The following is a 15646-nucleotide window of genomic DNA, read 5'->3' as shown; positions in this document are numbered from 1 at the left end:
TTATCTTGGACTGCTGCAACATGCTCTATGTGGGGCTACCTTTGAAGGTGACCTGGAAACTACAACTAATCCAGAATGCAGCAGCTAGTCTGGTGACTGGGAGCGGCCGCCGAGACCACATAACACTTGTCTTGAAAGACCTCCTAAATGGCCTCGGCCCAGTATACCTGACGGAGCATCTCTACCCCCATTGTTCAACCCAGACACTGAGGTCCAGCTTCAAGGGCCTTCTGGCCCTCACTGCAAGAAGTGAGGACACAGGGAACCAGGCAGAGGCACTGGCAGAGGAAGAGGAGTGGGGGGGGAGCACATCGCCCCCAGCAGTGCGATCCCGGTGGGGTGCCATTGCAGCTACCCCCGCCGGCACTGGGCACCACACCCCCAGGACGAGTACCACGCCCCTGCGGGTAGTGCGCCATGCCACCGGGACACGCGCCAGCCCCGCCCCGCCCCTGCCTGATCTCCACCCCCCGGTGCCGGAGCATGAAGCTCCGCCGCTGGGCAGAGGGCCTCTTTGGTAGTGGCGCCTGTCCTGTGGAACGCCCTCCTATCAGATGTTAAAGAAATAAACAACTATCTGATGTTTAGAAGACATCTGAAGGTAGCCCTGTTTAGGGAAGTTTTTAATGACTGATGTTTTAATGTATTTTTAATATTTTGTTGGAAGCCACCCAGAGTGGCTGGGGAAACCCAGCCAGATGGGTGGGGTATAAATTATTATTATTTTATTAATTATTATTATCATTACTAGATTTTCAAAAAATAGTGGCACAAGTTGTCAGCCCAGGGCCCACATCATCATCATTTTTTATTTGTATACCGTCTTTCTATCTTACAATACTCAAGGCGGTTTACAAGCTGACGAAGTCTCTCCCCTCACTGTTCTTCCTCCAGGAACAGCTCCCTCATGAGGAGTCCCAGGGCCAGGGGGTGGGGCAAGGCAGGAAGAAAGAGGCCTTGCTTGATGGAGTCTCTCCCCTCACACATCATATGGAAACTTACATCTTAACTTTTATTTATCTAACAAATTTATATACTACTTGGTTTTAGTAAAATTTCTAATAGATTACAAGAAATATTAAAATTATCAATACAAACAGCTTAAAAATTTAAATTAACAGTAAAAGAGATTAAAACATGTTAATGTGTCTGGTTGGGGAGTTCTATCGGGACTGGAAGAAAAGCATCCCTACAAAGGAGCCAGGTAATGAAGATGCAGGGCCTCTAATATCAGCAGAGATCCAAGTGGCTAACCCACCCATAACTCATGCATAATGATGTTTCTTGGTAGCTGGATATGAAAAGGGCCTAAAACTGGAATTGTTTAAAACACACTCCAACTGGTGGGCTCCCGTACTTGCTAAATTATTTGCTGAGATCAATCCGATTGGCTTAATTCCAACTGTCTGTAGTTTATCCTATTTTTTCCAACTGACTTTTAAAGTTACTGCAAATATGAAAGCGATCCCCCGATCACTTTGGGTAGAGTCTAGTTGATGCCATTGTGCTCACAGAAGGGCTTTTGAGTCAACTTCTGATCTACTAAGAGAACAGGAGGGCATACAGTTGCCATGCTATTTTCCACCCTGCTCTGGCAAATCTCCCAAATGAAGTCCTTAGAACACTTTGATCCACTTTAAGGGCAGGAATACTTTTACTTGTGCAACAGGATTTACCCTCCTCCCCTCCCCCCCCCAAGTGGTTTGGGAGGCGGAGTTGGGGGAACCCTCAGCACACTGCACAGGGTGGAAAGATGGAATATCGTTCTGCCTGACAAGCAGAAACGTTTGCACCACTGGAACAATCAGAAGATTAAAATGCTGAATTCCTCCCATTAAGCGCAAACATAAATTCCTACTTAACAATGAACATCTGGAAGAAACTCTAGTCTTTCCTTAAAATCACTTAAAAGTATTCATCACTTCTGCATCTTTTAGCAGAAAGGTCTGCATATCAATTGTACTCAGTCTGGGAACTAGTTTTCAGATTTTGACTTTTAAGACAATTTAGAATACAAAATTACACCACCAGCATCCCCAAAATTATCTACCTAATTAGCACTGCCTGCCATTCATTTGCTTCTGTCCTCACTTTTTACACCTCCCCCTCCCAAACCATCTGTATACATACCTGTAACTCAGGATAACACTCCATGCACCTGACAAAGTAGACTGTGGTCTATAAAAGCTCATGCCATATTAAATCCTTTAGGCTGCTTCCAGATGACCTGTTTATTAAGCATTGATTCTGGTTTGTTTGCAGGGACATTAGAGGACTCTATTTAATGAGCATTCATCCCAATTTGTTTGTAGGAAGGCGAGATGACGTTGCATCAAAACAAGTGCTATACCAGTGAATTTTCCTATCTTTTTCCTTATCGCAAATAGTTCAATCTTTGGGGGAAAGTAGGGTTTGCCATGCAAATACTCCCACCAATCAGCTAAACCTAAAATTGTGGGTATATGTTTTTCACCAAAAATAGCAGCTTTGAGATGCCATAAGACTTCCTTTTCTGCAAGACTTAAGAGGAATACTACTCTGGAAACCCTCAAGATTGTTATTTACAGTTATTTTTCAGTGCAGATCCAAAGGAAGCATCCCACTGCTGTCTTGTCTAATAAGCACACAGAGAAATATGGCACTGCATCTTACTGCGGAGTGCTGAAGCTGCTCCAAAATGTTGGCATGGAGTATTTCCTCTAATGAGCTATTACATACAGGCCTGAGAACAGAAATCCATTAAGTGGATTTCCTCTGCTTTAGCTGTGTGGTACAGAAATGAATCAGCTTTACAAGCCCTAATGTATGCCACATCCAAGGGCTCCTTCCTTTTATTAGCATTATTTTCAATCTTCCCTAAGCGGACATAACAATTCAATCAAATCTTTTTTTAAAAAAAAATAAACACAGCTGGTTGATTTGGCACAAGCTGTTGTTTTTCCCTCTATCCCTGCACTATCTCACTCTTGGATCGAGGGTTCCAGCTGATATTTTTTGTTCCCAAACATTTATTTGCTGGGTAAGATGTTTAACCCTGTTGGGCTCTTGTATTCTGGCCCTGAGCAGATGTACTGCTTCCCCATTGCTACATTATAAAGCCAAAGGGACAGGTTTTCCTGTGTCCCAAAACAGGACAACCTCAGGTACCAATCAGCTAGTGCTGTGCCTTGCACCCCCCTGGATGCATTAGTTGGGTTATGCTTGGGAAAACTTTGCAGCAGACCCACAACAAACCTCCTGTCTCTCCCCACCAAACCTCCAGAGTATATGATGGAAACAGGAACAATAGATGCTGCAATCCACTCAAGGCACAGCTAGGTCTCGTTTATATTTTATATGGTTTTACATTATTATACATGTGGCAAACCACTGTGAAGGGGTGCGATATTGCATTTTGAATAGTGATTGAGACACTTATGAAACAAATAAATAAAAGTTAAAAGTAATGGCCACCACCTTGGATGGCATTAAGAGGATTAGAAAAACTCAAGGTGTATAAGGCTATCAGTGGCCACTGGCAACAACAGCCATGATCTCCAGGCTAGAGGCAGTATACCTCAGAATACCAGTTGCTGGGAATCGCAAGTGGGATATTATAATATCATCTATTGATGTATTTATGGTTGTTGAATATGATTCTAGAAAGCTATGGCAATCTGAAGAAATTTTATTATATGGAACCAAACTGTCAAACAGAACAGCTGATCATCCTACAGCATCCAATTCTGAGGAGGAGCAGAAGGTGGACAATTTTAACAGATGCATGTTTGTAGTCAAAAAGGTATGTACTGTCTAAACAGAAATGAATCTGCTATACACCCTACTCCATTGAAAACAGCAATCCATGTTGCTTTACCTACTTGTAATAATGCACCCTTTAAAAAGCAAAATAAATTCTTGCTGTCATAGCTTGCACCTGAGAAGGAAGGTTTTATTTTGGCCTGGAGAGACCAAAAAGAGATTCCATTACAGGAAGCCAGGCAGACTGTTCCAACCAAGCTGTGTTGCAATATACAACAGCTATCTCCTTCCACTGTAAAATCTCTGCCATTCCTTCCTTACATTTGTATATTTAAATCAAGCAAAAAAAAAAAAAAGTCTCAAGAAGTGTTCTTGCCAGTGAAGCATAGAGCTGGAGACCATGCAGGACAAAACATACTTTATTGTACTGCAACATCAAAAATACATGTAGAGTACATCAAGGACTGCCAATCACAAGTTGCCAGTTAAGTTACTAAAATAATCGGGAACTACTGAAATCAATAGTAAAGTTTACTCATCTGAGGCACAAGTACACTATTGTTTAAGTATCCTGATTTGACTTAGCTCCAGTACACAAATCTACATGTTGCCCCTCTAAGTTGCATATTAGAGCTACTTATCAAGCTAAGAGGGGTGCCCAAACTACAGCTCAATGGCCAGAATGCCACATGTGGAGTGCAAGATACAACTCCTCATTCAGTCTGCAAGTTATATATGGGAGGCATGGCTCATGGAACAGTATTCCTAAAGGCACTTGCAAAGGCAACCCCTTGCCCCAAGCCTGTGCAAGTGTGTTTAGGACTGAAGTAAGGACCACTGATCCTCCAGATATATGGATGCTTTATTTGCATTCCTTGCTCAGTGGCAGAACTTAACAGGTGCTATCTGATTGCTGAGGATCAATTACAGTAAGGCAAAAACCTTGTCTAGGAAGTAACTGGTACTGACAAGGAGAGTACAAAATTGTGATTAATATTTTTAAGATGCAGGTCTTGGACTTCCAAGAAATGTAGCTTGGCAGGCCATGCTGGCAGCAACATTTGGGCACCCCTGAGTAAAGAGTCTACAGAAAGGTTTTTTGGGTGAGCAAGATCCAGTATTGCAACACAAGTAACTGCTACAGGAAGCAACAGATAACCTGTGACTAAGTACAGCCAGATGAACTTCTGCTGGTGAAAGCAGTAAAGGTGCAGCACCACAATGGAAAGATGCAACTAAGAGTAAGAGCTTTGATATCAGAAGCAGCATTTGAAGACAAGTTGTTAGCCATTTAAACAGATTTAGATCAGATGCCTAGTTGTAGGCATGGCTGTACATGCTGGCATGCCCTTCTTCCTTATAGTTAGGTTTCTAATGCAAAGCTATGGATTAAAAAGGAGGGAAATTCTCAGATTAGGAGTTGCAACTTTTCTATTTAAGGAAGTCAGCCAAGAAACAAACAAATAAACAAAAGAAAAAAGCTGCAGCAACTGCTCAAGTCCCACCCATCACTACCTACATAGTTCTGAAGCAACACAAGACTGGACAGCCATTTGTCTATATAATTAGGTAAGTTACATCAGGAAACTGAGAAGACAAGCAGTTTTGCCCTATTAAAAAAAAAGTCAACACCAGCCTTATGGTGGAAGGGGTGCTTAGGTAAATGAGGAATGAAAAAAAAATGGGTTACAAAAAAAAAAAATAAGGTACAGACAAGCACAGGCTCTGTACTACCAATGAACCCCAACAAGAATATGAATCAACGGCCAGCACAAACTGGACTAAACACTGAACCTTTAGCACTCATCATAAATTCGGACCTCTTAAGCCAGCAGATCAGGTGAAAAGTCTGGCTAAAATCGAATTAAAACAAAGGACAAAAAATTGAAATAAATTAAAAGATTGCTACACTTAAAATTTTCCTTTTGATGTAACAGGTTTTACAAGCTAAAATCCAACTGTATTCTCTCAAATGAAAGAAATATTCCAAATTGCTTTCAGAGGATTTGTAACTTCAAATGCTTACATATCTGATACTTTAAGAGAAAAAGCAAAGTTACAGCATCCATTCAACATTCCCTATGAACTGAAAGGGATAAAAAAGGAGAAAGAAATAAAGGAAAGTTCCGTCTGAAATTCTCTCACAATCTTTCCCACTCTCTAGTTCATGAATCCAACGCTGATGCTAAGGTGACAGTGTATGTAAGTATATTTTTGTTGTTGATTTTTCTCTTTTTAAAGTTTCAACAGAGAAAGCCTGGAGACAACTGAGATGTTCATTCATGAGTTATCAGATGGAACATGCTCCTCAAACCCCTCACTCTCTCGGACTAGAGCTCTTTCCAAGATAACACGGCCTTCCTTATACCGCTGGCTGTCTTCAGTGGCAAATTCATAGATCCAGCCTAGCTTGCTGTTGCAGTTCTTGCAGCTCACATCACGAACCATGTGGCGTCCAGTGAGCATGACCCGATCCTGGACTTCACTGTACTGCAGATTTACTACCTGTAGCAGATAAAAGGGATAGAAAGAATTTGAGATGTAGTTAATCTACAGAGGAATTGCTTAAAGCTTCATCTCTAACTGCAGGGACACATTAACAGTAATGACCTTCCTGGGGCACTCTGTGAAAGAAGCATCCAGACCAGTACACCTGCTGCCAAAGCTGACAGTGCCAGATTTTAAAACTGCCCCAGCCTAATACAGCAAACCACTGATTTGGGGGAACTTTGAAAGGAGCTCTACAAAGAAAAAAGTAGACAACACTCAGTATATTATATTAATTAATTAAATTAATACAGTTGCCTAGTGTTTTATAATGAACTATGGATTATAGGCCTCTGATAATCCCTCTCACCAGTTGGTTCCCTATAAATGTGACTTTGACTTTCAGACAATGATAAGAGTATTTCACAAGTTGGCTTTGCTTACTTTCTTGTTTCCAGTGCTTCGGCATTTATTGCTTTCCCATTTCAAATCTGGAACTAAGAGCTGACTTTTTTTCCAGAAAGGTCCAGCTACACATTTTGTTAACCACTTAGCATGCAGTCTACAACCTCAGCCACTGTTAACATCACATTGTTCTCCAGCGTGCAATTCTGTTTCACCATAACAGGCACTGCAGGAACAGAGTGTGGTGGCACTTAAGGAGTTGCAGGTCTCTTTAACTAACCTTGTTAAATAGGAAGGCTCGACCAGTAGCCCCTGTGAAGCGAGTAGATATGAGTTCTGAGCGGTTGGTCAAGATTGTGTCACAATTTGCACAGGAAAACAGGCGAGTACCACCAATATGATCCAAGAAAATCCGGCCCATTTTTAAAGAATGCTACAGCCCTAAAAGGAGAGAGAAAGAGCAAAGCTGAAAACGCCACCAATTTATGTCAACACCTTTGAAAAAAGCTGGGATGGAATACATGTTTTTATGTTAGAGATTTCCAGTAAGAGCTGTTGAGTAAATATCCAGCAGTGCTACATTTAGAATACAGAATCTGTGTATTCTCCTCTCCACACACACATACCCTCCTGATAGAAAAGCAGTGGGGAGCAAAATCAATTTTGTGCAGCAGCCCCTTATCCCAGCTAATCCTCTGCTGAAACTTGCAGCAACCAAAATTGCTTTTCTTTGACAAGGAGTCAGAATATTGTCACATGTGACTGGCTATAGCAGAGGAAGAAATGGGACAGAAGGGCTTCTCCATTATCTCTGTTGAGAAGCCTGCAACTTTTGGCTCCTCCTTGCCTTGAACAATTTCCATTCTAGTTTATCATTTCAAGAACTCTAAGAACTAATGTCCATTTGCTTTTTCTTCTCCCCTTTCAATCCTTTTTCCTTCTTGCCTTTTAGATTGTAAGCCTGAGGACAGGGACTGTTCTACTACTGAACTTTGCAAGCTATTCTGGGAGCCTTTTTAACTGAAGAGCAGGGTAAAAATCCTTTAAATATCTAGTTTGGCCCATAGGTTCTGTGCCAAGTATAGCAAACAGAGATGCTGAAAGAAGACTATGGATGGGCCCAAGGAGAAAGAGTAGCTGGGGAAAGGGCTATGTCGTAATGATATAGAACATGTCTGCATGCAAAGTCCCAGGTTTAATCCCTGGTATCAAGTTGTCAGGGACTAGTTGGATGCAGAGGAATGGTGGGAGGAACTAGGTGAATCTCCTCCTGTGTATGACTAATACTGGATATCATCCATTATCCTGAAGCTTAAGAAGCTCAAGTATGCCATGAAAAATACTCTTAAGAACAGAAGCTGTCACATTAGGGAAGTCAAATATTCCCAGTGCTGTCCTAGTTCAAATAATAATAATAATAATAATAATAATAATATATTTATACCCTGCCCACTCTGGGCAGCTTCCAACCAAATATTAAAAACACAATACAGCATTAAACATTAAAAACGACCCTAAACAGGGCTGCCTTCAGATGTCTTCTAAAAAGTGTTTATCAACAACCCTAAGCCTGAAAGTTTATGAGAAACTAGCTAATAAGCAAGAGTTTTCCATTACTGGCTTAAAATGGCACACAATAAATTTATGTGAAAGAAAGCTTGTCTGACCAATATATTGGCTATAGCCAGGGATGGGGTGCCTATAAACTTATAACCATACATCCTGAATGCATATTATAAAAGAACAAATACTACTAATGGCTCACAAGAATGATGCAAGCTGAACAACAAAAAGCCATCAAAACCCACCAAGTAGAAGTGGTTAACCGGGGGGGGGGGGGGGGAGGGGGCATAAAAGAAAAGAGAGCGCGTGCTAGAGAGAAGAGAAAACCAAACGCACTGTGACTTTCCTTTTGTTTTATATTGTCACTTCTGTTCTTGTGTGGGCTATATGTAGAATTTGGATAAACAACCTATTATTAAAATGAACAATTTGAGCACAAAGATCTGAGTATTCATGCTAGGGACTAAATTTAGAAAATCATAGCCTCAGGGCAACCAATCATTAAACTTTTCAACATTTTCTTCCTTTTATACAGATCCTTTTTTCCATGAATTGAAATGGGTTCAAGTACTTAAGTTATTCTTGAAACTGGTGCCACCACTCATTCTAACTGGGCATTCCTTTTTCTTTACTGCTGTAAGGCAATTCCTACCACTACTTGAATACGTTTAAACAAGAAGTTAGCATTGACTACATGTAATTATTGTGCTCAATTAAAAGGCTAGTTTACACCCTATCCCCCCCATGCTGATATTTATATTCTAAATCTGGCACCACTTTCTAATGAGCTGGTGCAAATTTTAAAGGCACTTAACTTTTTCAGATTAAGAAGCAAAGATCTAAATACATGAACATACTAGAAGGTAAATCTACGTAAAGGAACCTTAGGTCACAATGCTGGGAAATACCTCTCTGCCCAAGATCCTGGGAAGCCACAGCCAGTTAGAGAAGACATTAGATGGCTAGACAATGCAGCAAGCCTTATTAAGGTATTTTCCCTTTCAAGGAGCCTAATGCATTGTCCCAGAATACTGGAGAATCCAAATCCAGCCATCTTACTAATGGCAAAGGCACACCCCTGAATAGAACAATCAAGTGTTCAAAATTACCCAGGTGCATTTTGCACCTGGCTATCGATCACTTACAACCAAGTGAAGATACCTGGGTGCCAGGATGGCGCCCAACAATCTTTTTTTTTTAAAAAAAATAATTTTTATTAACCGGCCAATCAAATTAAATTAAATCACATCACATAAATTCCGAATTACAAAGCCAAATTTTAATTTTTTTGTTGGGGGGACCCATATTTCAAGATCTGAAGGGGGATTCTGATCATCTTCTTGCTACTGCGTTAATGTCCAAATCAGTCCGAATCAATCCAAACAGAGTTCATAATTCTATCCAGTCTTTTCTTGCTGTTTCCACATCACATCTTGTTCATATAATATTTTCTCTTTTTTCTTTATGATCTCTTCTGATAGTCTCCTTAAGCCGATAAACACCAATGATAATCCTGTGTGAATTTTTCCGTTCTTCCAATCCTCAAATCGAGATGGTTTCCATATATCATCGCCTTCATAGATAACATCGCTCTTTCCATCATTAATCTCGCAAAACTGTCGCTCTTAAGTCCCTCTGAGGAGTTTCACCCACAATATAAAAACAGCTCTATTTCTCTATTTCTCCTCCCAGACTCAAGACCTCCGACAGAACTTCCCAATATGGCGACGGCATTTTTAACTGTGTCATTCCAAAGCTCTTATACATTCCACGCTCTTCTTAAAACATGCTTTGGTTCGAAAGTTTATCTCCACACAGCCTTAAATCCACAGCTTAGTCCTTAATACGACATTTCTGACTTGTAAGGGGAGGGGATTCTTGTTTAATCACATAAGGAAAGAAAGGAAAGTTTTCCCCCCCTCCCCCATCAGTCATTTGCCATACCGAGTCTTGGCGTAACTTCTCATGATTTATTCTTGTTCCTCTGACTCTTCTTGTTTTATCAGAGATCTCTTCTGTTAGCAGTCTTTACCCCCCCTCCTTCCTTGAATTATGTGCATTCCTTCATCCAAATTGTTTCTTTTGAAGTTCTTGCAGCTAGTGGCGCAGATCAGGGAGCGCCGAAATCCCACAGGAGGGCTTTGTGCCTAGTGCCCCCATTCCCACAAATTCGGGGGTGGTATAGGGGCGCCCGACAATCTTCACCATCTGGAGGTACATGCCTGGGGATCATTGGATCTGGACTGTTTTCAGACACCAATACCCCAAAATGGCAACTAGACATTCCATTTTGGTGACTGTAACCTTAGTTTAAGGAGCTATTTGGCATCTAGTTAATATATCTGAGTTTCTAACACTGAGAACAATCTCATACTGTTACCCACCCTTCTATGGCCAGAGTACTGGTGTAGTAAGTTGCTCAACTATTACTTGGAAGTTTGAGAACATCTGCTACAATAACCTGGCTTCTGTTACTCTGCCTTTTCTACCCAATGTCACTAAAACTCCCCAAACGCAGATGTATATGAAGGAGATTCAAAATAATTTTTTAACATCATGTTCCTGCCATAGACTTCTGCTTTTCTGGTCCCATGGGAAAGACAAAGACAACAGCAACACTTCAGACAGTATAATTTATTGAAGTGCCCAGGATACTGGCTGTATTCTACTTTCCTGCAAAATGGAAACCTAGAAGACCCAGGCCTCCTTGCACATGCAGGTTTTACTTATGACTGAGATGCTTTCCTTCCCACATTCTTATAGACATCATTCAACAATGCATTACAATTCTCCTGCTTGTTTTAGATAAAAGTAATCTGATTATTTTAAAAAAATAATTAAACAAATAATGGATATTTTACACTCATATTTATTCAATTTACACAATATTTAAATTTCTAAAATGAGCTCCTCTACACTTAAATGCCACCAATATGCATAACTGTTTGGAACTTCTACATGTAAAGTGCACTGAACTTTTCACTAGATGTCAATGGAAATGATGTACTACAACTATTTTCTTAGGGTTTGGAGATGACAACTTATATGTAAAAACACTAAGCACTCATTTTAAATTCTCACAAAATTGCTTCCCAGTTATTAACATTATCTGTCTTTGATAAGAAGAAACAGATAATCAGTTAACTCTAACAACAAAGAATTCAAAATTAAATATAGTCACAAGTTTCTAAACAACCCCTTGCATGGTATACAGCTGACAAGCAAATCAGCTCACAAACGCCACAAACCTGGAAGTAAGTGTTCCAGTTTGCGAATGTTTTTCAGAAGTCAAACATCTGTTTCGGCTGTTGGCATTGTTTCTGGGGCCAATCAGAAGCCACGCCTTGTTTTTTGAACGTTTTGGAAATCGAACGGACTTCCAAAACGGATTGAGTTCGAGAACCAAGGTACCACTGTATAGTCAAAGCATACTCTCCCTGCACCTCTGAACACTCTCCCAAGATGAGTGTGATGGAGGGATTGCCAATTATTTTCCCCTGAAACCCGCCCCCCCTTTTACTCCCCCCCCCCAGCCAAACACGTAAAGTTGAATTCACACAAGGTAAATAAATGCACATAAGCTGGGGGCGTCAACTTATAAAAGACTTGATTCCACCAAGAAGTTAACTGGTTCTTCTTTTAAAGCAATCACTGTCACAAATGACTAACATACTATTTTCAGGCCTATGGTGTAGTATTTTTTGCGAGTTAGGAATTTTATTGACTTTTAAAAGCTAAACATGGTTATAAGTATTCTTCTGTGCCGCTACACTGAAGCAACAGCATATATGATGAAGCTCAAGAGGTCCCAAATGTATCTGGTGTCCATGCATTGGGACTAACCCAATTCTACCACCACTGCTCAGCCATTTAAGGGCAATTGCACTAGTATTCTAGCAGCAGAAAAGCATGGTTGGTTTTTGTAAATATTATTTCATTTTCAATAGGTATAAAGTAAGAAAAATAGCTGTAACAGGGCATCAGGAAAAAGAAGAAAACAAAACAAGATACAAAGGCATGTAAAATAAGTACAGTTGTTTGTGGAGTATCAGAGTCCAGATCCAGAATAAGATGAAAATTGTTTTTCTGTAAATAAAATACATTGGTTGCATGTGTTCTTTAAGTACAATTTCAAAAGACGCATGCTTGAGATAACTTGCAACTTATTTAAGCTATGGGAGCTCTAATGTAGGGTTTCCCCTACTTAGGAATTCCAAGAACTCTGGGAAATCCTTAACACGGAGCACTGACTTTCTATAATTTTGTTATCATTGAGGCTTCCCCTGGTCCACAGGTTTCAGAGTTCAGAAAAAATAAAGGAAATTACTTTCCCATTTCCCTTACCTTTTTTCATCCATTATGGAATAATAAGTCTGCACAAATCACTTCCCAGGAAGTCTCCCACCCAGACACCGATCACATCTAGAGCTGCAGCAAAGTGATTGCATCTTGTGCCTTCAGAGAATGCTCTGGCCACGTATGAGGGTAATAAACAGTGGTATACAGGTTTCCTCTTCCTCTCAATATCATGGGAGAAGAGCTGTTTGCAATGTGGTATTTCATACTGGTACTAATACTGGCATAGAGAAGTAAGAGACTGATAATAAAAAATAGGTAGTATCTAATTCATATTTCACACCTTCCACTACCTCATGACAAACCTTCTCTGCCTCACATATACCTGTCTTATAGGATTGCTGTAAGGAGAATCAAAATAAAGTGCTTCAAACACTTTACTGTTACTTAACTTAATATGATGCTTTCGGTATGTTTGCAAAATGTACCTTGTTGCACAACAGTAAGCTGAACATGAGGTAAAGTCTGTTTGAACCAGCCATTGATTTCAATGAGATGCTGAGTACTAAATGTTATCAACACTAAATTATTTTTTTTTAAGTTTGAGCTCAAGGTAATATATATAAAATAAAGCCCCTAAATATCCATAATTACACGGTGACCCTTAAGACATTTTAGAAGGTGATACATCACCAGGAAGGGGAGGTAGGAAGGATCTGAAAAAGAATTAAATCACTATTGAAGTTAAATTAAAAAATTCCACCCTTTATAAAGAACACAGAAATCATTATGAGTCATATACAACCATACTTGGGGATAAAGAACTAAAACATTAGAAGGGAAGGGAAGCAGAGCCTGTTCCGCTCTGATAATGTTTTAATCACTTGGGCAGCTGCTGTATTTGGTAGACAGTAAAGCGAGAAGAGAGCAGTAACAGCAGCAGCACCCCCACTGCAGCAGGATCCTCCTCTCTCAACAGCCACTGCAGAGCACCGCAAGAGGAGTGTGTTTCTGCCGCCTCCCCCAGAAGACCCAGAACATACAGTCCTGCTCTTATTATCCAAAACAGTAATTACACACAAAGAAGGTGGTGGAGGAAGGGAGCGCACCCTGATTCTGGTCACATGGCCTACGACATCCAATCAGCAAAGGTTCTGCCCATGTCTGGTTTGAGAATGAGACTTTCCCAGAAGCACAGGCGATTTGACAACAAATAAGAGGAAACAGCTGACAAGGGAGACCTGTGGGCCCCAAGTCACTGGTACCACACCGTCAGAAAAGCAAATCAACAGTCTCCCCCCCCCCCAAAAAAAAACTTCCTATCAACACTCTGCTCCGGGGAAATACTGATCTCACGCATTTGTAAATTATGGGAAGAACGCTGAGGCTGCTTATAGGATTATAAATCAAGGAAGTGACCATACTAATCCAAAACTAGAGCATTTGGAACAACGAAGTGACGGGGGCACTAATAATTCTGAGCAGGTGTCCTCCTGGAATTGAAAAGCAAGGTGCCAATATCTGTTTAAGGCAAAACGAGAGAGAAAAGTTATTGTCCCGGGCCTGTTTTGGATCACAGAATAATGCAGCCAGGGTAGGGGAAAGAAGCAAAGCAGGAAAAGACCGGAAGCAGAGCCTAACCTGTTTTCCAACATATGTAATTTACAGTTGTTAAGTGTGTGAGGCTATAGTAATTGATCTATTTGTGAACATCTCAAACAGACTCGGCCGCCCAGACACGAAAAGCAGCTTTCCGAGAAGGTAAAGAAGGAGGGAAGAGGAAAACAAAGAAAGCAGACTTTTTAACACGACAAAACTTGCTAGTCATGCAACAGCTACATAAGACAGTAACAGCAGCGGAACAAGGCCCCCAATAAAATCGGCAAGCTTTCCAAGCGCGACAGGACCCTTCACTGTTTTTCGTTGAGGTTAGGGATCCATGGGTGGCGACAGAAAAAGAAAGCGAGAAAGAGCTTACAGTTTCTACGCAGCTGAGGCTGCACAAAGGGCGTTGTGTTGTCGTCGTCGTTGTTGTTGTTGCGGCCGACGTTGCCTTTTGCGCTCTCGGGGAGGGACGGGGCTGGAGGAGGAGGAGGAGGAGGAGGAGGAGGAGGAGGAGGAGGCTCGGCCGCCCAAGCTCCAGCAGGAGGGCTTGTTATTGCGCTCGAGGATGTGGAGTTGGCGGGGGGGGGGGGTGCGGCCGCAGGGGGATGATGCAAAGGGACAAGGGGGTGGGGGTGGGGAGAGGAGGGCGAGGACGTTATTGTGACAACGCGAAGGAGGGGCCTGGTTTTGGGGGGAAGGGAGGCTGTTATTGTTTATTCCTCAAGCGAAGTAAGGAGGGGGGAATCGGGGGGGGAGGGGAAGCGTTTTGCGCGTGGGTTAAGAAAACACGCAGGGAAAACACCACACCTACACGCACAAGGGTCTTCGCCGAAGCAGGGAGGGGCGGGAAGGAGGCAGCCAGGCAGGCAGCCCCCACCTCCTGAGCGACCCGCCTCCCCGACCTCCTCCTCCCCCCCCCCCCCCAACGAGCCCGGCGCGAGCAACAGCCGTTACCTGCGGGCGGACGCAGCGACTGACTGGCCACGCGACGGCCTCAACCAACTGACCGACTGTGTGTGGGGGGGGTGTCGCGTCTCCTTCCCCTGCCGCCGCTTAAACAGCGCCGGCCTCTCTCTCTCTTTTTCTCAACTCAGCTGTCTGGGTGAGACTCACTCTCCGGCTCTTCTCCTCCGCCCCCGCCCCTGGCTCCGCCTCTTCCCCGCTCGAAGCCACGCCCCACCCCAAAGGCGCCTCGTCTCCGCCGCCGCCGCCATGCTGGCTCGGTGGCCACGCCCCTCCCGGCACGTGCCGCGCCTCCCCGCTCTCCTCCTTGCCGGCGGCGCGCGGACGCCGAGGTGGGGCGGGGCGCAAAGCGGGAGAGAGGCGGGGCCTCCTTAAAGAGCCAGGCGCCGAGCAGCTGAATACCTTTATTTCCGTGTTTCCCAACCTTGTGCCTCCAGCTGTTTTTGAACTACAACTCCCATCATCCCTGACTAGCAAGACCAGTGGCAAGGGATGATGGGAATTGTAGTCCAAAAACAGCTGGAGGCACAAGGTTGGGAAATTTGGTCTCTGTTGGCGACGCTTAGAGGCCGCCGGCGCTATAATG

General features: G+C 42.5%; 1 protein-coding gene across 7 annotated transcripts; it reads right to left on the bottom strand.

Moving 5' to 3' along the window:
• Positions 1-4144: 4144 nt before the first annotated feature.
• Positions 4145-15257, bottom strand: YPEL5 (yippee like 5). Of its 7 annotated transcripts, none has more exons than XM_079970912.1 (4): positions 15052-15257; positions 13888-14013; positions 6914-7074; positions 4145-6246 (listed from the first exon to the last, which is right to left on the bottom strand). In XM_079970912.1, the coding sequence occupies exons 3-4, from the start codon at positions 7052-7054 to the stop codon at positions 6022-6024; spliced, it is 366 nt and encodes a 121-aa protein (XP_079827038.1). In that variant the 5' UTR covers positions 7055-7074; positions 13888-14013; positions 15052-15257; the 3' UTR covers positions 4145-6021. The 7 variants fall into 7 exon arrangements, with proteins under 7 accessions (XP_079827038.1, XP_079827039.1, XP_079827035.1 ...); XM_079970913.1 differs by lacking the exon at positions 15052-15257 and adding an exon at positions 14909-14990; XM_079970909.1 differs by lacking the exon at positions 13888-14013 and having other exon boundaries at positions 15052-15256.
• Positions 15258-15646: the final 389 nt, after the last annotated feature.

The sequence above is a fragment of the Podarcis cretensis genome (assembly GCF_951804945.1).
Source record: "Podarcis cretensis genome assembly, chromosome: 3".
NCBI lineage: Eukaryota > Metazoa > Chordata > Lepidosauria > Squamata > Lacertidae > Podarcis > Podarcis cretensis.
This window is presented reverse-complemented; position numbering and strand designations above follow the sequence as displayed.